The sequence below is a fragment of the Mustelus asterias genome, unplaced genomic scaffold (assembly GCF_964213995.1).
Source record: "Mustelus asterias unplaced genomic scaffold, sMusAst1.hap1.1 HAP1_SCAFFOLD_938, whole genome shotgun sequence".
NCBI classification, from domain to species: Eukaryota; Metazoa; Chordata; class Chondrichthyes; order Carcharhiniformes; family Triakidae; genus Mustelus; species Mustelus asterias.
In genome coordinates, this window is record NW_027590884.1 from 11686 (window position 1) to 35123 (window position 23438).

Sequence of the window (23438 nt, forward strand, 5' to 3'; positions counted from 1 at the left end):
CCGTCCCTTCACCTGGATGGTTTTCTTTTGCTAAGAAGAGGGAAGAACTTGGGGCCTTTCTGTCTCTCTGAAAGATGGCTGGTGTTAGCTCTGTGTCAGCTCTACAATGGGAATAAACATGCCTCCCTAGATTGGGGTTTGGTCATTTTCCACTCGGGGGCAGTTGCTGAACTGAGCCAATGGAAGCAGCAACTTGTTTGAAGAAAACAGAAATAAAAGCCTTGTGTACAGTCTCAGCAGCAGACATAGCCACTATCTCCACATCACAATCAAACATCAAGGTCTTACTGACTGCATAACTACATCTGGTTTAGGAAATGAACATGCTTTTATATGGTGTCTTTCAGAGAGCGGGGCTCCATCTTCCAAACACACAGTATGGAAGGCGAAATCCATTGTGCACCCTCCGCCAAAAAATACTTCACACTTCACAAACTGAATTTTTTTTATTAGGGATTAGAGAAGGAGGTTTGAGACAAAGAGGCCATTAAGCCCAAAGATTTAGGGGAAAAGGAACTTTTTTTCCCCAATCCCAGCATGAAACACACCCAGGTACAGTATGAATTAGATACAGCGTAAAGCTCCCTCTACACTGCCCCCATCAAACATTCCCAGGACAGGTGCAGCACAGGGTTAGATACAGAGTAAAGCTCCCTCTACACTGTCCCCCCATCAAACACACCCAGGACAGGTACAGCATGGGGTTAGATACAGAGTAAAGCTCCCTCAACACTGTCCCCCATCAAACACTCCCAGGACAGGTGCAGCACAGGGTTAGATACAGAGTAAAGCTCCTCTACACTGTCCCCATCAAACACTCCCAGGACAGGTACAGCACAGGGTGAGATACAGAGTAAAGCTCCTTTACACTGACCCCATCAAACACTCCCAGGACAGGTACAGCACAGGGTTAGATACAGAGTAAAGCTCCCTCTACACTGTCCCCATCAAACACTCCAAGGACAGGTACAGCATGGGGTTAGATACAGAGCGAAGTTCCCTCTACACTGTCCCCATCAAACACTCCCAGGACAGATACAGCACAGGGTTAGATACAGAGTAAAGCTCCCTCAACACTGTCCCCATCAAACACTCCCAGGGCAGCTACAGCACGGGGTTAGATACAGAGTAAAGCTCCCTCTACACTGTCCCCATCAAACACTCCCAGGGCAGGTGCAGCACGGGGTTAGATACAGAGTAAAGCTCCCTCTACACTGTCCCCATCAAACACTCCCAGGACAGATACAGCACAGGGTTAGATACAGAGTAAAGCTCCCTCAACACTGTCCCCATCAAACACTCCCAGGGCAGCTACAGCACGGGGTTAGATACAGAGTAAAGCTCCCTCTACACTGTCCCCATCAAACACTCCCAGGTCAGGTACAGCACGGGGTTAGATACAGAGTAAAGCTCCCTCTACACTGTCCCCATCAAACACTCCCAGGGCAGGTGCAGCACGGGGTTAGATACAGAGTAAAGCTCCCTCTACACTGTCCCCATCAAACACTCCCAGGACAGATACAGCACAGGGTTGGATACAGAGTAAAGCTCCCTCAACACTGTCCCCATCAAACACTCCCAGGGCAGCTACAGCACGGGGTTAGATACAGAGTAAAGCTCCCTCTACACTGTCCCCATCAAACACTCCCAGGGCAGGTACAGCACGGGGTTAGATACAGAGTAAAGCTCCCTCTACACTGTCCCCATCAAACACTCCCAGGGCAGGTGCAGCACGGGGTTAGATACAGAGTAAAGCTCCCTCTACACTGTCCCCTTCGAACACTCCCAGGACAGATACAGCACGGGGTTAGATACAGAGTAAAGCTCCCTCTACACTGTCCCCATCAAACACTCCCAGGGCAGGTACAGCATGGGGTTAGATACAGAGTAAAGCTCCCTCTACACTGTCCCCCATCAAACACTCCCAGGGCAGGAACAGCACGGGGTTAGATACAGAGTAAAGCTCCCTCTACACTGTCCCCATCAAACACTCCCAGGACAGGTACAGCACGGGGTTAGATACAGTGTAAAGCTCCCTCTACACTGTCCCCATCAAACACTCCCAGGGCAGGTACAGCACGGGGTTAGAAACAGAGTAAAGCTCCCTCTACACTGTCCCCATCAAACACTCCCAGGACAGGTACAGCACGGGGTTAGATACAGTGTAAAGCTCCCTCTACACTGTCCCCATCAAACACTCCCAGGGCAGGTACAGCACGGGGTTAGATGACTGCTCCAGTTAAATGCCTTAATTTTAATTTTCAAAGAAACCCTATTACATCACTGCTACAACAGGACAGCTAAAAATGGAATGCAAAATAATGAGTAATTTTATCATTGTATTCTGGGCTTGTGTGAATGAAAAGCTACACTGAGGCTGCGCGAACCCACATCCTCCCAATCCCTGCGTGGCCTGAACTGGAGTTCAGCCTGAGCTGGAAGATCAGGGTTCGAACCCACCGTGGGCGATGTCCACCAATTCAAGACCAATTTTGCTCTGTAAAAGACAGTTTTCAGAATGTGTTTTTTGAGGATATTTCCAGCACGATCTTGCGGCTGGGTGTGATATATGGGGTTAGGTGTTGGTGGAACGACCGATTCACACTCTTGCCATCTCTGTCCTTGGCACCTCCTGCTCCGTGTCAGCTCCTGAACTCCGGAAGCTCTTGCTGGTCAGTGTTGCTGCTTCTCTCTCCGCACGGCCCACTCAACCCGCTGGTCACAGGATGGATCCATGAAGTCATCTGAGTCACGTGGCTGAAGAAAGGAAGATCAGAAACTCCCAGCACCTTCTCACTTTCACAACAATCTTAAATATAACGATATAAACCAGGAATCTGCGCATCTCCGAGCCCGGGATCCACAGGATAGGGAGCCAGGTGTCAATCTGACCCCGGAACGAGTGTCTGTAATGCACATCGGGGCCAGGGAACTATTGGGCACAATGGGAGCTGAAGCCAGAGGAAATGGGAATGGACAAAAGAGGCAGGAGCTACAGGGCAGAATGCTGGAGGCTCGATAGGACAGAGAGAGAGAGAGAGCTAGGTATCAATTAGAGCGAGAGCAGGGATGGACTGGGCAGACAGAGGGAGATAGGGATTGATGGTCACATGGTACTTGTAGCTTCCCCATGGAACTGAACTTCTGAAGTCACACCACTACAGTATTCAACAGAATCATAGAATCCCTATCGTGCAGAAGGAGGCCATTCGGCCTGTGGAGCCTGCATTGACAACAATCCCACCCAGGCCCTATCACCATAACCCCACGTATTTACCCTGTTAGTCCCCCTGATGCTAAGGAGCAATGTAGCATGGCCAATCAACCCAACCTGCACATCTTTGGACTGTGGGAGGAAACCGGAGCACCCGGAGGAAACCCACGCAGACACGGGAAGAAGGTGCAGACTCTGCACAGACAGTCGGAATCGAACCCGGGTCCCTGGCGCTGTGAGGCAGCAGTGCTAACCACTGTGCCACCGTGCCCCCGGGAATGGAACCCGGGTCCCTGGCGCTGTGAGGCAGCAGTGCTAACCACTGTGCCACCGTGCCCCCGGGAATGGAACCCGGGTCCCTGGCGCTGTGAGGCAGCAGTGCTAACCCCTGTGCCACCGTGCCCCCGGGAATCGAACCCGGGTCCCTGGCGCTGTGAGGCAGCAGTGCTAACCACTGTGCCTCCCTGAAATAATCCTCGCCTCCACTGTCCAAGTGAAACCGATAGATTCACAGGAATGTTTGGAAGGGAGTTGACAAGAGGTGCTGAGGGAGAGAGTTCCAGAGAGCAGGAAGGTGGCGGCTACAGGAACAGCTGATGATGGTGAATCACGGGAGAAAGAGGACATTGTTTCTGGTTGTATCACAGCTTGGTTTGGCTCCTGCTCTGCCTAAGACCGCAAGAAACTACAAAGGGTTGTGAATGTAGCCCAATCCATCACACAAACCAGCCTCCCATCCATTGACTCTGTCTACACTTCCCGCTGCCTCGGCAAAGCAGCCAGCATAATTAAGGACCCCACGTACCCCGGACATTCTCTCTTCCACCTTCTTCCGTCGGGAAAAAGATACAAAAGTCTGAGGTCACGTACCAACCGACTCAGGAACAGCTTCTTCCCTGCTGCTGTCAGACTTTTGAATGGACCTACCTTGCATTAAGTTGATCTTTCTCTACACCCTAGCTGTGACTGTAACACTACACTCTGCTCCCTCTCCTTTTCTTCTCTATGAGCGGTATGCTTTGTCTGTGTAGCGCGCAAGAAACAACACATTTCACTGTATGTTAATACATGTGACAATAATAAATCAAATCAAATCAGAATTGATCAGGAAGAAGGTCTTGACTGAACTGACTATATTCGCAAGCTTGTCAAAACATGTCCACATTCTTACAAACACGCCTAAAAATAGAACACAACATAATAATTGTTGGGTGGTGGGGAATGAAACCTTCTCAGGAATCTGAAATGTCAGCAAGTGTTTTTTTGTTACAGGTACTGACAGATATCGTGGGAGCAAACCCCCAAAATCCTCATGGGGATGGAGGTTAAATATCCTGTGTGATTAACCCCTGCCTGCTCACTGCAATGCAGCAACACATTCCACTCAGGCTGGCTATTGTCTACATGGTTCGTGCGCGCAACCAGCAGCCCCTGCCTGGACAGTTCATTGGCTGGACACGACCAGAGCTAATTATCACAAGTGGTTAGCAGTATTTAAAGGAGCCTGCATCTCTTAAAGGGGAAGGGCATTGTTGCTGCAAGATGTGGAGATGTCAGTGTTGGACTGGGGTGGGCACAGTAAGAAGTCTCACAACACCAGGTTAAAGTCCGACAGGTTTATTTGGTAGCACGAGCTTTCGGAGCACTGCTCCTGCACTCACCTGATGAAGGGGCAGCGCTCCGAATGCTCGTACTACTAAATAAACCTGTTGGACTTTAACCTGGTGTTGTGAGACTAATTACTGTGGCTGCAAGAGATAGTGGTAGTTTTTTTGAAAAGTGAACCAAGGTTATGTTTCTTTGAGGCTGAACATGTGAAATAGTAAGCACCAAGCTTTTTGGACAACTCAGTCGAGATCTTGGTGCAAGATGTGGTGAGAAAGAGAGACAGCCAGCATCTGCAGGGGATGGCGAGAAGACTCTTGGGATAGGCAGTCGTGGGAAGATGTAGCAGCAGAGGTCAGTGTCAGGAGTGTTGCTCCAAGAACATGGATGCAGTGCAGGGAAAAGTCTAACGATCTGACACGAGTTGCCAAGGTGAATGAGATTTTCTTCAAATGCCATATCCTATTAACTGAACCATCGATCACATCCGCTGCTTATTTCACTACCTCCCCATCGCCCATATAACAACAATCACTATCAGTACTCAACACTTCACCCCACCCTCTGTTGCAAACCTGATACCACAGCTATTCAACCATGTCAGTCATAGCCAGTGCTGTCTTTGCCCTGTTTTGAAGTTGCAATTATGGTTGCAGCAACTGGCAGGTTTCGGTCACAATCCCTTTTGTGAAGTCACGACCTCTCAAGTATTGGACCTCACGAAACTGCTTCCGAAAGATATTTGGCAATTCTGGTTTCCTGTGGATAGTCTGTCCCCTCTGTCTAGCTACTGATTGTGCTATTTGTGACCTCTCTTCATTCTCTCAGACATGCTGGTATGAATAATTTAAAGTTGAATTTATATATATAGTGTTACGAAAGGTAAAAAACGCTTTCAGTTTCATTTAGGTCTTGCTTATGAATCTTGGTGTCTGGCTGTCTGGATAGAATGAAAGGTTTCAGGTCTTTTAGGTTTACACACACACAACTTTACTGAGGTTTTACAGCCCCTGGACTGAAAGAGATGGGTTAAAGAGGGTTGGAAGTTCAGTGGTTCAGGAAATAAAAGAGAAAAGAAGTAGAAAAAGCTTTATTGTGGCCTGGCGACAATGATTTGATTTGATTTGATTTATTATTGTCACATGTAATAGCATACAGTGAAAAGTATTGCTTCTTGCGCCCTATACAAAGCATACCATTCATAGAGAAGGAAACAGGAGAGTGCAGAATGGAGTGTTACCGTCTTGGCTAGGGTGCAGAGAAAGATCAACTTAATGCAAGGTAGGTCCATTCAAAAGTCTGACAGCAGCAGGGAAGAAGCTGTTCTTGAGTCGGTTGGTACGTGACCTCAGACTTTTCTATCTTTTTCCTGACAGAAGAAGGTGGAAGAGAGAATGTCCGGGGTGTGTGGGGTCCTTAATCATGCTGGCTGCTTTGCTGAGGCAGCAGGCAGTGTAGACAGAGTCAATGGATGGGAGAATGACACAAAGCCAGAAAAAAAGGCAGGAACAAGTTCAGAATGTGTGTGTGTTAGACAATGAAGACAGGGATTTGAAGCTCTCTCTGAAGAAAAGGTGCAAGGCCAGTGGGTCCGTAGTTAACTGAATAATCAATTATGGAACTCAGTAAAACGATCAGTTCAGTGTAGGCGCTAATGGAAGACTGAGTTTAGGGAACTCATTTGTTTGCTCTGTAGCATACCATCATGTAAACCAGCCTCCCATCCATTGACTCTGTCTACACTTCCCGCTGCCTCGGCAAAGCAGCCAGCATAATTAAGGGCCCCACGCACCCTGGACATTCTCTCATCCGACTCAAGAACAGCTTCTTCCTGGCTGCTATCAGCCTTTTGAATGGACTTGCCTTGCATTAAGTTGATCTTTCTCTACACCGTAGCTATGACTGTAACACTACATTCTGCACTCTCTTGTTTCCTTCTCTATGAACGGTATGCTTTGTCTGTATAGCGCGCAAGAAACAATACTTTTCACTGTATGTTAATACATGTGACAATAATAAATCAAATCAAATAGTTGAAGAAACGGTGAATCTAGAGTGCGGTCTCTGGGGGTCTTGGAGAGAGATACGAGTTGTGTGAGAAGCATCAAGTGAATGCTCAGGAAGGAAATCATCAGCAACTGTGCCACTTCCAAACAAGAAGCCTTTGTGTCAAACTAGTGGTAATTCTTCACTAGTTTATGTGTCTGTAAATATATTGCTGGGGCAAAGGCATGCTGGGAATTTGAATTACATCTTGTATTTGTATTGAGATCTTTTCAACTTTTAAATCTGGGAGTTCACTTGTTTGAATAAATATTTTATTCTTTGTATTGAAAGTTCCTCAGCAGACTCCTGTGAATTTGTTCAGTAACTTTCTCCCATGGTTTCCAAAAAATGTTTGGTTCTATCAATGATGTGGAGATGCCGGCGTTGGACTGGGGTAAACACAGTAAGAGTTTTAACAACACCAGGTTAAAGTCCAACAGGTTTATTTGGCAGCAAATGCCATTAGCTTTCGGAGCACTGCTCCTTCGTCAGATGGAATGGATATCTGCTCTCAAACAGTGCACAGAGACTCAAAATCAAGTTACAGAATACTGATTAGAATGCGAATCTCTACAGCCAACCAGGTCTTAAAGATACAGACAATGTGAGTAGTGTGCAGTGGATCACCATCTTCTGGGTTCCCCATGCTCTATCAGACACACCCAATGGGTTTAGAAAGTTAAAATTACCCATGACTCCATTGTCCACTCACATTGTCTGTATCTTTAAGACCTGGTTGGCTGTAGAGATTCACATTCTAATCAGTATTCTGTAACTTGATTTTGTGTCTCTGTGTGCCCTGTTTGAGAGCAGATATCCACTCCATCTGACGAAGGAGCAGCGCTCCAAAAGCTAATGGCATTTGCTACCAAATAAACCTGTTGGACTTTAACCTGGCGTTGTTAAAACTCTTACTGGTTCTATCAAGCCAGGTTTCACTCTGGGATCTGACCTGTCCAGTATTATCAGCTGGGATTGTAACAATGTTCATTCCCAGAGGACATCCGGCAGGCTTGAGTTGCTATGGTCATTCTAAAGTTGCCTGAAAAGTGTCCTCATAAATATAGAATCATCAAATCTTATAGAAGAGAAGATTCCTGTGCCATCTGATTGGGCCTACTCTTTTTAACTATTTAGCTAACAGCTAACCACAGGCCACCAGGCAGCATAGTGGTACAGTGGTTAGCACTGCTGCCTCACAACGCCAGGGACCCGGATTCGATTCCCAGCTTGGGTCACTGTCTGTGCGAAGCCTGCACATTCTCCCCGTGTCTGCATGGGTTTCCTCCGGGTGCTCCGGTTTCCTCCCACACTCCAAATATGTGTGGGTCAGGTGGATAGGCCATGCTAAATGTGAGGGGTTATGGGGATAGGACCTGGGTAAGATGCTCTTTCGGAGAGTTTGTGCAAATCACTGTGGGGATTCTATCCAATTGAACACAATGGAGAGAATTGAATCTGCCAAAATGGCAGGTTTGTGTCAGGTGGGTGGTAAAGTATTGATTGCAAACCCTTATTTTTATTCACCATTTGCAATTTAACTCTTGGAAACAGAGTTTCCATTTTTTGGGAAACCACCAGGTACACTGAGGGGTTGCTGGTTTAAGAGGGAAGGACTTTTCCACTTGCCGGCTGGATCCAGCTTGGCTGACTCACCAACTCTGCAAGAACATTCTCCCAGTCTCCCCCCAGGCCTCCCCCATCTCCTGGATACCCTTCCCTCCCCACTGAAACTCCAGGATCAACTCCAGCCCGTGCTGCACCTCACCCCACCACCAAGCAAAATCCTCCCCCCACTCCCCCTCCCCACTGTCCCTTAGTTGGGGCATGAATCTGGCCCTGTGACCTCCTCCAGACATCCTCCCATCTGACTCGAAGCAAAGCCTGTCAGTTGGGTTGGCTTCTGGTTGGTGATGTCTTACACACAGCGTGGAGCTGAAAATCCATAGCGTGCAGTGGATCACCATCTTCTGGGTTCCCCATGCTCTATCAGACACACCCAATGGGCTTAGAAAGTTAAAATTACCCATGACTCCAGCTAAACCTTAACCAGTAATTTACCAAGGTCCATCAGAACTCCATGCCTCTAATTATCATCTGAAAAGACTGCCATCTTCACAGATTTCTGTGTATACATTAAGCTCTCTCTGTTTCTGCGCCTGCGTAATGTGTCTCTATTGTAATGAGAGGCTGTTTAACCATAGGAATGAAGGGTTTATCATATGAGGAGCGGGTTGAGGAATCTGGGTCGATACTCGATGGAGTTTAGAAGGATGAGGGGGGATCTAATTGAAACTTACAGAATACTGAGCGACCTGGATAGAGTGGACGTGGAGAGGATGTTTCCATTACTGGGAGAGACTAGAACCCGAGGGCACAACCTCAGAGTAAAGGGACACTCCTTTAAATCTGAGATGAGGAGAAATTTCTTCAGCCAGAGGGTGGTGAGTCTGTGGAACTCTTTGCCACAGAGGGCTGGGGAGGCCAGGTCATTGAGTGTCTTTAAGACAGAGGATAGATAGGTTCTTGATTAATAAGGGGATCAGGGGTTATGGGGAAAAGGCAGGAGAATGGGGATGAGAAAAATATCAGCCATGATCGAATGGCACAGCAGACTCGATGGGCCGAGTGGCCTAATTCTGCTCCTATGTCTGATGGTCTTAAAACAAGGTGAGATTCTGGCCTTGTGTCCTGACCACAAATAGATCTTGGCATCAAGTACACAGGGTCCCTAAAGGCAGCAGTTCAAACAGACAAGGTTGTAAAGAAGGCAGATGGAATGCTCTCCTTCATTGCCAGAGGTAGAGAATATAAAGATAAGGATATAATGTTGGGATTGTATAAAACACTGGTGAGGCCACAGCTGGAGTATTGTGTACAGTTCTGGTCACCATATTACAGGAAGCAACATAATTGCTCTGGAGGAAGTGCAGAGGAGGTTCACAAGAATGTTTCCAGGGCTGGAAAAGTGTAACTTTGAGGAGAGATTGGATAGGTTGGGGTTATTTTCCTTGGAACAAAGATGGCTGAGGGGGTGACTTGATAGAGGTGTACAGAATTATGAGGGGAAGAGATAGAGTGGACAAGATAAAATTGATTCCTTTGGTGGAGAATTCTAGAACCAGGGGACATAGATTCAAGATAAATGGCAGTCGGTGTAGGGGGGACGTGAGGAAGAACTTTTTTACGCAGAGAGCGGTGGGTGTCTGGAATTCACTGCCTGAGTTGGTGCTGGAGGCAGAGACCCTAAATTCTTGTTAAAAAGTACCTGGATCTGCACCTTAAGTGCTGTAAACTACAGGGCCATCGGCCGGGTGCAGAAAGGTGGGATTAGAAAGGGCACCTGGGATTCCTTGGGCTGGCATGGACAAGATGGGCCAAATGGCCTCCTTCTGTGTGGTAATTTTACTATGATTCTATACCATCTGACTGAAATAAATTCAAAGGATCTTTTGTCTCAACAAAATATTTGTCCTGACTGCAAGAAAATATTGATTCAAAACTTGAGTCAAATCAGAAGTTCTGTCAGTGCCTTATGATGAACATTATCGACAGGACGCTGCAACAGGGATAGGGATATGCAATTCACACATTATACAACAGCCTCACTGACAACTGGAGGGTGCTCACACTTAATTACTGCCCAGAGCGGAGTAGACATAACATTGGTTTTCATAGAATCATAGAATCCATACAGTGCCATTCGGCCCATCGAGCCTGTACCGACACAATCACACCCAGGCCCTATCCCCATGACCCCACATATTTACACTACTAATCCTCCTGACATCCCCCTAACACTAAGGAACAATTTGCCATGGCCAATCAACATAACCTGCACATCTATCAACTCCATGACTATGACTCTACTTTTAGAGTGTGGGAGGAGACTGGAGCACCCGGAGGAAACCCACACAGACACGGGGAGAACGTGCAGACTCCACACAGACAGTGACTCAAACCGGGAATCGAACCCTGCTATATTATTGATATGTTTATTGTTCAATTTTAATTCTATATAGTAAGGATGTGGTGAAGGGAGTAAGTCAGATTGTTACAGTGAGGTTTGTGATTTGATTTGATTTGATTTATTATTGTCACGTGTATTAACACACAGTGAAAAGTATTGTTTCTTGCGCGCTATACAGACAAAGCATACCGTTCATAGAGAAGGAAACAGAAGAGTGCAGAATGGAGTGTTACAGTCTTGGCTAGGGTGTAGAGAAAGATCAACTTAATGCAAGGTAGGTCCATTCAAAAGCCTGACAGCAGCAGGGAAGAAGCTGTTCTTGAGTCGGTTGGTACGTGACCTCAGACTTCTGTATCTTTTTCCTGATGGAAGAAGGTGGAAGAGAGAATGTCCGGGGTGCGTGGGGTCCTTGATTATGCTGGCTGCTTTGCCGAGGCAGTGGGAAGTGTAGGCAGAGTCAATGGATGGGAGGCTGGTTTGTGTGATGGATTGGGCTACATTCACGGCCTTTTGTAGTTCCTTGTGGTCTTGCACAGAGCAGAAGCCAAACCAAGCTGTGATACAACCAGACAAATGCTGGGGTCATTGAGGGATGTGGGGTATATCAGAGATTGTTACAGTAAAGGGTGTGGGATATATCAGAGTGTTACAGTGAGGGGTGTGAGGTATATCAGAGTGTTACAGTTATGAGTGTGGGGTATATCAGAGATTGTTGCAGTAAAAGATACATCAGAGTGTTACAGTGAGGGGTGTGGGATATATCAGAGATTGTTACAGTGAGGGGTGTGGGATATATCAGAGAATGTTACAGCGAGGGGTGTGGGGTATATCAGAGATTGTTACAGTGAGGGGTGTGGGATATATAAGAGAGTGTTACAGTGAGGGGTGTGGAATATATCAGAGAGTGTTACAGTGAGGGGTGTGGGATATATCAGAGAGTGTTACTGTGAGGGGTGTGGGGTATATCAGAGAGTGTTACAGTGAGGGGTGTGGGATATATCAGAGAGTGTTACAGTGAGGGGTGTGGGATATATCAGAGAGTGTTACAGTGAGGGGTGTGGGATATATCAGAGAATGTTACAGCGAGGGGTGTGGGATATATCAGAGAGTGTTACAGTGAGGGGGTGTGGGATATATCAGAGAGTGTTACAGTGAGGGGTGTGGGGTATATCAGAGAGTGTTACAGTGAGGGAGTGGGATATATGAGAGAGTGTTACAGTGAGGGGTGTGGGATATATCAGAGAGTGTTACAGTGAGGGGTGTGGGATATATCAGAGAGTGTTACAGTGAGGGGTGTGGGTATATGAGAGAGTGTTACAGTGAGGGGTGTGGGTATATGAGAGAGTGTTACAGTGAGGGGGTGTGGAATATATGAGAGAGTGTTACAGTGAGGGGTGTGGGGTATATCAGAGAGTGTTACAGTGAGGGTGTGGGATATATGAGAGAGTGTTACAGTGAGGGGTGTGGGATATATCAGAGAGTGTTACAGTGAGGGGTGTGGGATATATCAGAGAGTGTTACAGTGAGGGGTGTGGGGTATATCAGAGAGTGTTACTGTGAGGGGGTGTAGGGTAAATCAGAGAGTGTTACAGTGAGGGGTATGGGGTATATCAGAGAGTGATACAGTGAGGGGTGTGGGATATATCAGAGAGTGTTACAGTGAGGGGGTGTGGGGTAAATCAAAGAGTGTTACAGTGAGGGGGTGTGGGGTAAATCAGAGAGTGTTACAGTGAGGGGTGTGGGATTTATCAGAGAGTGTTACAGTGAGGGGTGTGGGGTATATCAGAGAGTGTTACAGTGAGGGTGTGTGTGATATGTCTACAACTGATATATTATTTCCAGTTCCTAATGGCCATTGCTTTTGTTGGATTGTTGTTAACACCAGCAGGCTCCTCATCAATGGACGTGTAATGATTGAGCCTGTTGCTGTTCCACCTGTTTATAACAATATGCAGGCGAGGGTCAGGGGAGACTGGAGTGGGATAGAGCAGTCATAATGCAGATGCTACACCACTCACACGTAGTGTGGACCCCTTCATGAAATGCTCTGTAATTAGGTCCCTCACTCCTCACTGTTGCAGAAGCAGAGACAAGGCAGCTAACTGACAGATCCTCTCGAGACACGCAATGAAAAATCAGAAGCAGAATCTGTCCTGCGTGGCATTACATGATCACCCGCTTCACTCTCGGTTCTTCAAAACAGGAAATTCATGAGGATCCCAGTGCCCAAAATAAACACAAACACAGACTGCGTCCCTGAACTTCAGATGCAACAGCTGCACACAGCAAGCACATGTCCACCTTACTTTTCCCCAAAGGAAATAAATGATTTTTTTTGAAGTAATCCGTTGCTTTTCTTTTCACTGACTTTTGACAATGGATCTGCCTTCCTGTGTGAGTGACATCCGGCTCCAGTGGGTGGGATGGGATGTCTCAGTGTCAATAAATATACCGGTCCCCTCCCCTCCCACAGTGACACACCGGGCTTTAACTTCGCTCAACACTCTCACCAATAAAATCTGTATATTTTACATCCTAAAACAACAAACCACTTCACAGGGGCGTTATCGAACAAATCTAACCAAGTCACGTAAAGAGATATCAGGACAGATGACATAAAGTTGACAAAATTGCCATTGCAGAGACGTGGTTACAAGGTGACCAGGACTGGGAATGGAATTTTCAGAGATATTTGTCAATTTAGAAACATAGAAGATGGGAGTAGGAGGAGGCCATTTGGCCCTTCGAGTCTGCTCCACCATTCATTACGATCATGGCTGATCATCCAACTCAATAGCCTAATCCTGCTTTCTCCCCATAACCTTTGATCCCATTCGCCCCAAGTGCTATATCCAGCCGCCTCTTGAATACATTCAATGTTTTGGCATCAACTACTTCCTGTGGTAATGAATTCCACAGGCTCACCACTCTTTGGGTGAAGAAATGTCTCCTCATCTCTGTCCTAAATGATCTACCCTGAATCCTCAGACTGTGACCCCTGGTTTTGGACACTGCCACCATTGGGAACATCCTCCCTGCATCTACCCTGTCCAGTCCTGTTAGAATTTTATAAGTCTCAATGAGATCCCCCCTCATTCGTCTGAACTCCAGCGAAAACAATCCTAACCTAGTCAATCTCTCCTCATACATCAGTCCCGCCATCCCCGGAATCAGCCTGGTAAACCTTCGCCGCACTCCCTCGAGAGCAAGAACATCCTTCCTCAGAAAAGGAGACCAAAACTGCACACAATACTCTAGGTGTGGCCTCACCAAGGCCCTGTATAGTTGCAACAACACATCCCTGCTCCTGTACTCGAAACCTCTCGCAATGAAGGCCAACATGCCATTTGTCTTCTTTACCGCCTGCTGCACCTGCATGCTTACCTTCAGCGACTGGTGCACAAGGACACCCAGGTCCCGCTGCACACTCCCCTCTCCCCATTTACAGCCATTCAGGTAGTAATCTGCCTTCTTGTTTTTGCTTCCAAAGTGAATAACCTCACACTTATCCAAATTATACTGCATCTGCCATTGATTTGCCCACTCACCCAACCTGTCCAGATCATTCTGAAGGATCTCTGCATCCTTGTCACAGTTCACCCTCCCACCCAACTTGCTATCATCTGCAAACTTTGAGATGTTACATTTTGTTCCCTCATCCAAATCATTAATATATATTGTGAATAGCTGGGGTCCCAGCACCGATCCCTGTGGCACCCCAATAGTTACTGCCTGTCAATTTGAAAAGCACCAATTAATTCCTACTCTTTGTTTCCTCTCTGCCAACCAGTTTTCTATCCATCTCACTACACTTCCCTTTAATCTTGCATGATAATCTCTTATGTGGGACTTTGTGAAACGCTTTCTAAAAGTCAAAATATACCACATCGACTGGTTCCCCCTTGTCAACTCTACTAGTTACATCTTCAAAGAATTCCAACAGATTTGTCAAGCATGATTTCCCCTTCATAAATCCATGTTGACTCTGTCTGATCCTGCCACTGCTTTCTAAATGCTCCGCTATAAAGTCCTTGATAATGGATTCGAGAATTTTCCCTGTGACTGATGTTAAGCTTACTGGTCTATAATTCTCTGTTTTCTCTCTCCCTCCCTTTTTAAATATTGGAGTGACATTCCCTACCCTCCAATCTGCAGGGACTGTTCCAGAGTCTATAGAATCGTGGAAGATGACCACCAATGCATCCACTATTTCTAGAGCCACTTCCTTAGTAGGGAAGTCATGTTTGACAAATCTGCTGGAGCTTTTTGTGGATGTTATTTGCAGAATAGATAAAGGAGGTGCAGTGGATTATGGTGTATTTGGATGTTCAGAGGGCTTTTGATAAGATCTCACACAGATTAGTGACCAATGGGACTGGGTGTAGGATGCAGCTATATATTTAAGTGATTGCATGATTGTTTTAAAAGCCAATCACGTGATTTGATGGTGATGTCATTGGGGTGAAACACCCCAGTGACATCACCATCAAATCATGTGATTGGCTCCTGCTTCAGTTTCATCTTCTATTCTGTACAGGCAACAGCTCCTAGAATAAATCAGTTGCTGCTATTTTGAATCTACATGTGCAAACCATATCTTTTTCTTTAAAACCCAAAGTTAGGGCATGACAACTGGTATGGATTGAGAATTGGTTAATAGACAGAAAACAAAGAATAGAAATAAACACAGGCTTTCTAACCTTTTTACCTGGTGGGCATATTTGCATATTTTTGATTCATTCGTGGGACATGGGCGTCGCTGGCTGGGCCAGCATTTATTGCCCATCCCTAGTTGCCCTTGGAGGGCAGTTGAGAGTCAACCACATTGCTGTGGCTCTGGAGTCACATGTAGGCCAGACCAGGTAAGGATGGCAGATTTCCTTCTCGAAAGGACATTAGTGAACCAGATGGGTTTTTCCAACAATCGACAATGGTTTCATGGTCATCAGTAGATTCTTAATTCCAGATATTTTTCATTGAATCCAAATTCCACCATCTGCCGTGGCGGGATTCGAAACCGGGTCCCCAGAACATTAGCTGAGTTTCTGGGTTAATAGTCTAGTGATAATACCACTAGGCCATCGCCTCCCTTCTCAACCTAGGAGCCGATGTGAGGATTTCAGAGAGATAAGGCTTGGCACTGAATTAAGCTGAATTTCAAAAGAAAATATAGAATTCTCTGCCCCTAGGCTGTGGAATCTCAATCACTGAGCTTGCTCAAGACAGAAATTCACAGGATACGAAAGACATCAAGGGATATATAGATAGTGGAGAAAGTGACATAAGAGATAAATGATCAGCCATGATCCATGTGAATGGCAGAGCAGGTTCGATGGGCTGAATGGCCTACTCCTGCCCCTATTTCCTACATCCCTAAGGCTTGGTCAAAGAGATAGGTTTTAAGATGTATCTTAAAGGAGAGAAAGGGAGAGAGATTTAGAGAGAAAATTCCAGTACCTAGGCCTAGTAAATTGAAGGCCTAATCTTAATGGTGGAGCAACTAAAATTGGAGGCACACAATGTAGGATGCAGATATCGCATGGGGCTGTGGGACTGGAGGAGGTTATGGGGCTGTGGGACTGGAGGAGGTTATGGGGCTGAGGGATTGGAGGAGGTTATGGGGCTGTGGGACTGGAGGAGGTTACGGGGCTGTGGGACTGGAGGAGGTTATGGGGCTGTGGGACTGGAGGAGGTTACGGGGCTGAGGGACTGGAGGAGGTTACGGGGCTGTGGGACTGGAGGAGGTTATGGGGCTGAGGGATTGGAGGAGGTTATGGGGCTGTGGGACTGGAGGAGATTACGGGGCTGAGGGACTGGAGGTGGTTACGGGGCTGAGGGACTGGAGGAGGTTACGGGGCTGTGGGACTGGAGGAGGTTACGGGGCTGTGGGACTGGAGGAGGTTATGGGGTTGTGGGACTGGGGGAGGTTATGGGGCTGTGGGACTGGAGGAAGTTACAGGGCTGTGGGACTGGAGGAGGTTACGGGGCAGTGGGACTGGAGGAGGTTACAGGGCTGTGGGACTGGAGGAGGTTACGGGGCAGTGGGACTGGAGGAGGTTACAGAGATGGGGAGGTGTGAAAGTCCAATGGCTGAAGTGCTGTGGGAGCGATAGGTCAGCAGACACAGAGCAGATGGATGAATGAAATTGGGAGTGGGTAAGGATACAGGTCTGGATGTGCTGAAGTTTATGGAGGGTGTAAAACGGAAGGCTGGCCAGGAGTGGCCAGGAGGGTGTTGGAAGAGAGAAGCCCGGAGGTAACAAATGCAGGACGGCTTCAGCAGCAGGAGAGCTCAGGAGGGATGGAGTAAGATAGCACTCTGGAGGTGGAACTAGGAGATTAGAAATTCAGCTCTGGGTCAAACAGGGCTCCAAGGTTAGAAACAGTGTGGTTTTGGACACTGCTGATGGAGGGAGCTAGAGTTGTGGACAAGGAGTTTCCGATGGGGAACAAAGATAATAGTTAATTGGAAAAAAAATCTTATGAAGTTGGGAATGTTGGACAGGCAATGTGGCAATTCAGAGAGATCGAAAGGGTTGATGAGGCCCTGGACTCTCTTCCAATGGACCAATCCTGGCTGTAATTGAGCTTAACGTTAATCACTGGCATGTACCATCACTGTTCTCAGTCAGGGTGGCCACGCTACACCGATCTGTGCAAACCTCTTGCTGGAGACCACCCAAACCGTAGAAGAAACATCCGTGAAGGAGCCAACCATTCCGAACCACTCCAAAAGGTCCACATGCTGGCCAAACACAACCAGCGGAAGGAGCGGACCAAATTCCGAGCCTCCCACCCACCCGCTTCCCCGAACACTACCTGCCCCAGCGCTGGCAGAGTGTGCAGATCCAGCATTGGGTTTCATAGAACTTCAGGACACACAACCCCCAGAGTGGAAGAAAGTCATCCTCGGTCCAGGGAGACTGGCTAAGAAGCAGAAGATTGTCCCCTGATATGTGACATGGGGAAAGTCCAACTGAGAAAGAGGAAAAGAAAGTCAGTTGGAATAAGGTGGAGATTCGGCCTGACAGAGCAGGCTCCACTCTTCTCATGTTTCCCAGTTGTTGAAAGAACATGTGTGGAACTGGAACATTCCACTCTGTTACTATTGCTTTTTCTGTCTGCGGTTGCACTTTTTGGCCTCTCCTGCAGGGTGAATTTTCCAATGTTTTTGAATGTTTTCCTTCACACACACACTGTCTGACTGGGAGGGGAGAGGTACAGGAAGTGCTGGTAGCCAGAAAACTGTCTGTTGCATTCACCGCGACGCACCAGTAAGAATACAGGAGCCACCTCATAGGATCTCAAAGCACAGCCTCTTCAGTTCCCTCCTTCCCCCTCACTCTTTCTCCCCTTCCTCCTTCTCTAACCCTACAGGCCATTGCTCTCTTGTCTCCAGGAGACTGGAGATGCACTTTTTTGTCTCTCAGCTGTTCCTGCAACGGGCTGTTCATCTCGGTTAATGCTCCACGGTGGCACAGTGGTTCGCACTGCTGCCTCACAGGGCCAGGGACCTGGGTTCAATTCCCGGCTTGGGTCACTGTCTGTGCGGAGTCTGAATATTCTCCCCGTGTCTGCGTGGGTTTCCTCCGGGTGCTCCGGTTTCCTCCCACAGTCCGAAAGACGTGCTGGTTAGGGTGCATTGGCCGTGCTAAATTCTCCCTCAGTGTACCCGAACAGGCGCCGGAGTGTGGCAACTAGGGGATTTTCACAGTAACTTCACTGCAGTGTTAATGTAAGCCGACTTGTGACACTAATAAATAAACATAATTGCGGATGGGCCACAGGGTTAACCACATGTAGCAATCATAGTCAACCAACTCCAGGCAAAAGAATTTTCCACAATGTCTATTCACTTAACCCACATCTACCACTATTCATTAACCGAGTGAGTGATCAAAAATACACCCTCTCTCATTACCAACAAACACACAAGGGAAGATTAAAGATCACACAAAGACACCATGTGGATATGAGCATCGAGACCAGTGGAAAAGAAAGGTGACTAGACGCAGCAGGATTCGTCATAAGCCGAGTGTAACAATATACCAGACAGAGCCGGCCCAGGCAGGACTCACACACACTCTGTCACTTGTCTAAGGGAGGGTGGGGGGGGGCAGTAGGTAAGAGGGGAACCTCTGGCTTGATGTTGGAGCAGTGGGACCGGATTTGGGGGCACAGTGATCGAACTCATAGAAACTTCCAACACAGGAGGCCATTCTGCCCGTCCTGTCTGTGCTGTCTCTTTGAAGTATCCAATTGGATCCCTCCCAGCCAAACCACCCCCCCCCCCCCCCCCCACTCTTTCCCCAAAGCTCTGCAACATTTTGCTCTTCAGATATTTATCCAATTCCCGATGGAAAGTTACTATTGAATTCCAGCAGTCGGGCAGCGCATTCCAGATCATAACAACTTGCTGCGTAATAACGTTTCCCCTCAAATTCCCGTCTGTTTTTGCTGCCAATTATTTTTAAATCGGTGTCCTCGCATTATCAACACTCCTGACAGTGGAAGCTGTTTACTGATCTACTCAGTCAACATCCCTCACTTTAACCTTCTTTGCTCCAAGGGAAACAATCCCACCATCTCCATACTCTCCGAGTCCTTTGTCCTCAGTGCTACACTCTGCACTATCTCCAAGTCCTCCATATCCTAACTGCTTTGACTCTGATCTGATCAGCACAGGTTTGAAAGGCCGAAGGGCCTGATCCTGTGCTGCACTTTTCTTTGTTCTTTGTATATTTTTGAACCACCCCAGCTTCCCGGTCACTCAGGGCAAATTGCAGCTGTACCTTTTTTTGTTGCCATTTAGTTTTGTGGGGTTGGCCGTTGTATAAATTAGCTGTAGCCACTGAAGGCTTCAAGTTCGCACTGCTGCCCTTAAAGAATGTCTAAGTCTGCCATTGCTGCAACTACACTTCCATATTCTTTAGGATTCTCCCCGTAACGTAAAATAAAACAAGGACTTACACAACCTCAGGACGTGCCAAGGCTTTTTTACGCCCAGTGAGCTGCTTTTGTGGGGCAGTCACTGTTGTGCCAAGGTAACATGGCAGCCAATTTATGCACAGCAAGATCCCAAAATGCCAATGGAGATAGTGACCAAATATTGTTTTAGTGATGTTGACTGAGGTCCAAATACCCCAGCTTTAGGTCACAGGTTCATCACTCCTGCCATCCTTCCAAACAGAATCACAGAATCCCTACAGTAGAGAAGTGACCATTTGGCCCATCGAGTCTACACCGACTCTCTGACAGAGGATCTTACCCAGGCCCTATCCCCGTAACCCCAGACATTTACCATGGCTAATCCCCTTAACCTACACATAGAACCATTGAAACCCTATAGTGCAGAAAGAGGCCATTTGGCCCACCGAGTCTGCACCGACCACAATCCCGCCCAGGCCCTACCCCCATATCCCTACATATTTACCCACTAATCCCTCTAACCTACACATCTCAGGACTCTAAGGAGCAATTTTAGCATGGCCAATCAACCTAACCCGCACATCTTTGGACTGTGGGAGGAAACCGGAGCACCCGGAGGAAACCCACCCAGACACGAGGAGAATGTGCAAACTCCACACAGACAGTGACCCATCCGGGAATCGAACCCAGGTCCCTGGAGCTGTGAAGCAGCAGTGCTAACCACTGTGCTACCGTGCCGTTAGTAAGGGAAAATTTAGCAGGCCAATCCACCTAACCTGCACATCTTTGGTCTGTGGGAGGAAACCTACGCAGACACGGGGAGAACGAGCAAACTCCATACAGATAGTCACCCAAAGCCAGAATCGAACCCGGGTCCTTGGTGCTGTGAGGCAGCGGTGCTAACCACTGTGCCACCCTGTCACCCAAGAGCCATGACATCTTTTACATCTGCCAGAGAGGGCGGACAGGCCCTTGGTTTAGCGTCTCATTCGATGGAGTGCACCTCCACCAGTGCAACACCCCCTCAATACTGACACTTGGGGGGTGTCAGCCCAGATTTCTGTCCTCAATACTCTGCAGTGAGACTTGAACCCACAACCTAGCGACACAGAGGGGAGAGTGTCACCCAGGCAGCCATGGCTGTCACAGTCGATGCAATGTTGAGTACACCTGCAGCTCACCTGAGAGCAGGTCTGTGCCCCACTACAGTTACAGTATATTCATCTTCATGGGTCAAAGGGCGAGAATCTGGACCTCAGTTTCTGATCGTCCCCAAGGTTGTGTTAGTGATATAAAACGTGAGGTTTGCCCTTGAACCTGGTTTTAGTGACTTCAGGCAGCTGCTGACACCTAAGTCACACGGCAGCAAACTCGCGGTAACTTGATGCAGCTTCTAGCAGCTCGCCTGACACACTGAGCTGGCTTCCCCTTGGTCCAGATGGTAACTTAATCAGCTCCTGACAGTGCAGTAACTCAGTCAAAACAAGGAGGACTCTCTCCCTGGGCCCAGCAGGTACCCGGCGCAGATACTGCCGGCCATGCACTAACCAGATGGGTTCCTTGACCGTAACTCAATATAACCCCTGTAGCCAGCAATCTAACGGGGAGGGGGTGGTTAGGGAGGGGGGTGCTCAGAGAAAAGGAAGAACTCCTGGAATTAAACTAAAGAAATCACTGGGAACTATCCTGTGTGTGCGCACTGTCACAAATACCTCACAGCCAGACCAAAGCAGTTGTTTCATATTCCATATTTCTGACAGAATACGTAGCGAGAGAGTCAATATTCAGATAATAAACAGTCAGATACTGAGGAGGATTCTTTATTTGCAGCAAGTTGTTGTGATCTGGTATGCACTTCCTAACAGGCTGATAGAAACCGACTCAATAATAATTTTAAAAGGAGAACTGAATGAATACTTGTAAAGGAAAAACAACTGCAGGGCTCGAAGGAAAGAGTAGGGGTGTCAGCATTAATTAAAAGAGCTAGCACAGACACAATGGGCTGAATGGCTTCCTTCTTAGAATTCTACAGTGCAGAAGGAGGCCACTTGGCCCATTGAGTCTGCACCAGCTCTCTGACAGGTGATCCCACCCAGGCCCTATCCCTGTAATCCCACAGATTTACCCCACTAATCACCCCCCCCCACGCCCCCCATATATCTTCTTTACTTAAGGGACGAATTAGCATGGCCGATCTTCCTAAATCTACACATCTTTGGACTGTGGGAGGAAACCGGAGCACCCGGAGGAAACCCACGCAGACACGGGGAGAACGTGCAAACTCCCGTGCTGTATAATTTTATATTTCTAATGTTTGGTGCTTTCCCTTCTTTCATATTTCACTAATTTTCTTGAACCATTTCCCTGGCACTGTTTGTCTGAAATAGTTCAGTTGGACTATCTGTTCTGTACTCTGATCGGCGACAGCTTTCCCTCATTTCCCCCCCTCTTATATTCTCTTGTATATCTTTTTCTCCCTCCATTTTTGTCTTTGCTTTATTCTCCACATTTCTTTCTTTCTTTCTCTCTCATTGCTCTCAGGTGGCTCGGTGGCACAGTGGTTCGCACCGCTGCCTCATAGCACCAGGGACCCGGGTTCGATTCCCGGCTTGGGTCACTGTCCGTGCAGAGTTTGCACATTCTCCCTGTCTGAGGGTGATGTACAGAGGAGGAGTGGATAATGGCGTGATATAGAGAGGGTTTTAATAGCCTATTATCTCCCTACGTGACCTGGTGTCAAATGCTGTTTGATGATGCTCCTGTAACGCATCTTGGGATGTTTTATGGTGTTATTGGTGCTGGATTAATGCAAGAGTCACCCAACATCTGGCTGGCAGCTCCTCGCAGGAGTGCGGCAGAGTTTGGAGAGGCTGGAATGTAAATTCAATTCTTACCTCCCCACAGCACACAGGAAATCGAATCACCTGACACTGCCTTCTACAGTGTTACCTACTCATAGCTAATTCTTGCAGTTTGCCCACACACATTCTCTGAAGCACTTACTTGATAAAATATTTAATCCCATCTGCTGTGTAAGCTTCTTCCCATCCATAGGGCAGACCTGTAGAGTGAGAAGCAAAAATAATCAATCGCTGGGAACCCAGTGAAGGAACACATCACCAGCATGGAGTTTCATTTCTTCTGAAATAATTCTTACAAATAAAACCATGGGGTGAGATACAGAGAGGAGGACAATGGTGCAAGATACAGAGGGAAGGGTAATGCTGTGATATACAGAGGGGAGGGGACAATGGTGTGAGATACAGAGAGGAGGATAACGATGTGAGATACAGAGGGGAGGGTAACACAAAGAACAAAGAGAAGTACAGCACAGGAACAGGCCCTTCGGCCCTCCAATCCTGCACCAATCACAATGTCTGCCTAAACTAAAACCGTATGCAGAGTCCGTATCCTTCCATTCCCATCCTATTCATGTATTCGTCTAGTTGCCCCTTAAATGCCGCTATCATAGCTGCTCCCATCACCTCTCCGGGCAGCGCGTTCTAGACACTCACCACCCTCTGCGTAAAAAAAACTAGCCTCGCACATCTCCTCTAAACTTTCCCCCACGCACCTTAAACCTATGTCTCCTAGTGCTTGACTTTTCTGCCCTAGGAAAGAGCATCTGACTGTCCACTCTGTCCATGCCACTCATAATCTTGTCGACCTCTATCA

General features: G+C 47.5%; 1 protein-coding gene across 1 annotated transcript in view; it reads right to left on the reverse strand.

Moving 5' to 3' along the window:
• Positions 1 to 429: 429 nt before the first annotated feature.
• Positions 430 to 23438, reverse strand: part of stxbp4 (syntaxin binding protein 4) — a gene marked incomplete at its 5' end in the record, with an annotated part of 135247 nt that continues 112238 nt past the window's right edge. The window contains 2 exons of the mRNA XM_078205711.1: positions 430 to 2757; positions 22767 to 22824. Coding sequence (XP_078061837.1) covers positions 2643 to 2757; positions 22767 to 22824 — 173 coding nt within the window. The remainder of the gene's footprint in view (positions 2758 to 22766; positions 22825 to 23438) is intronic.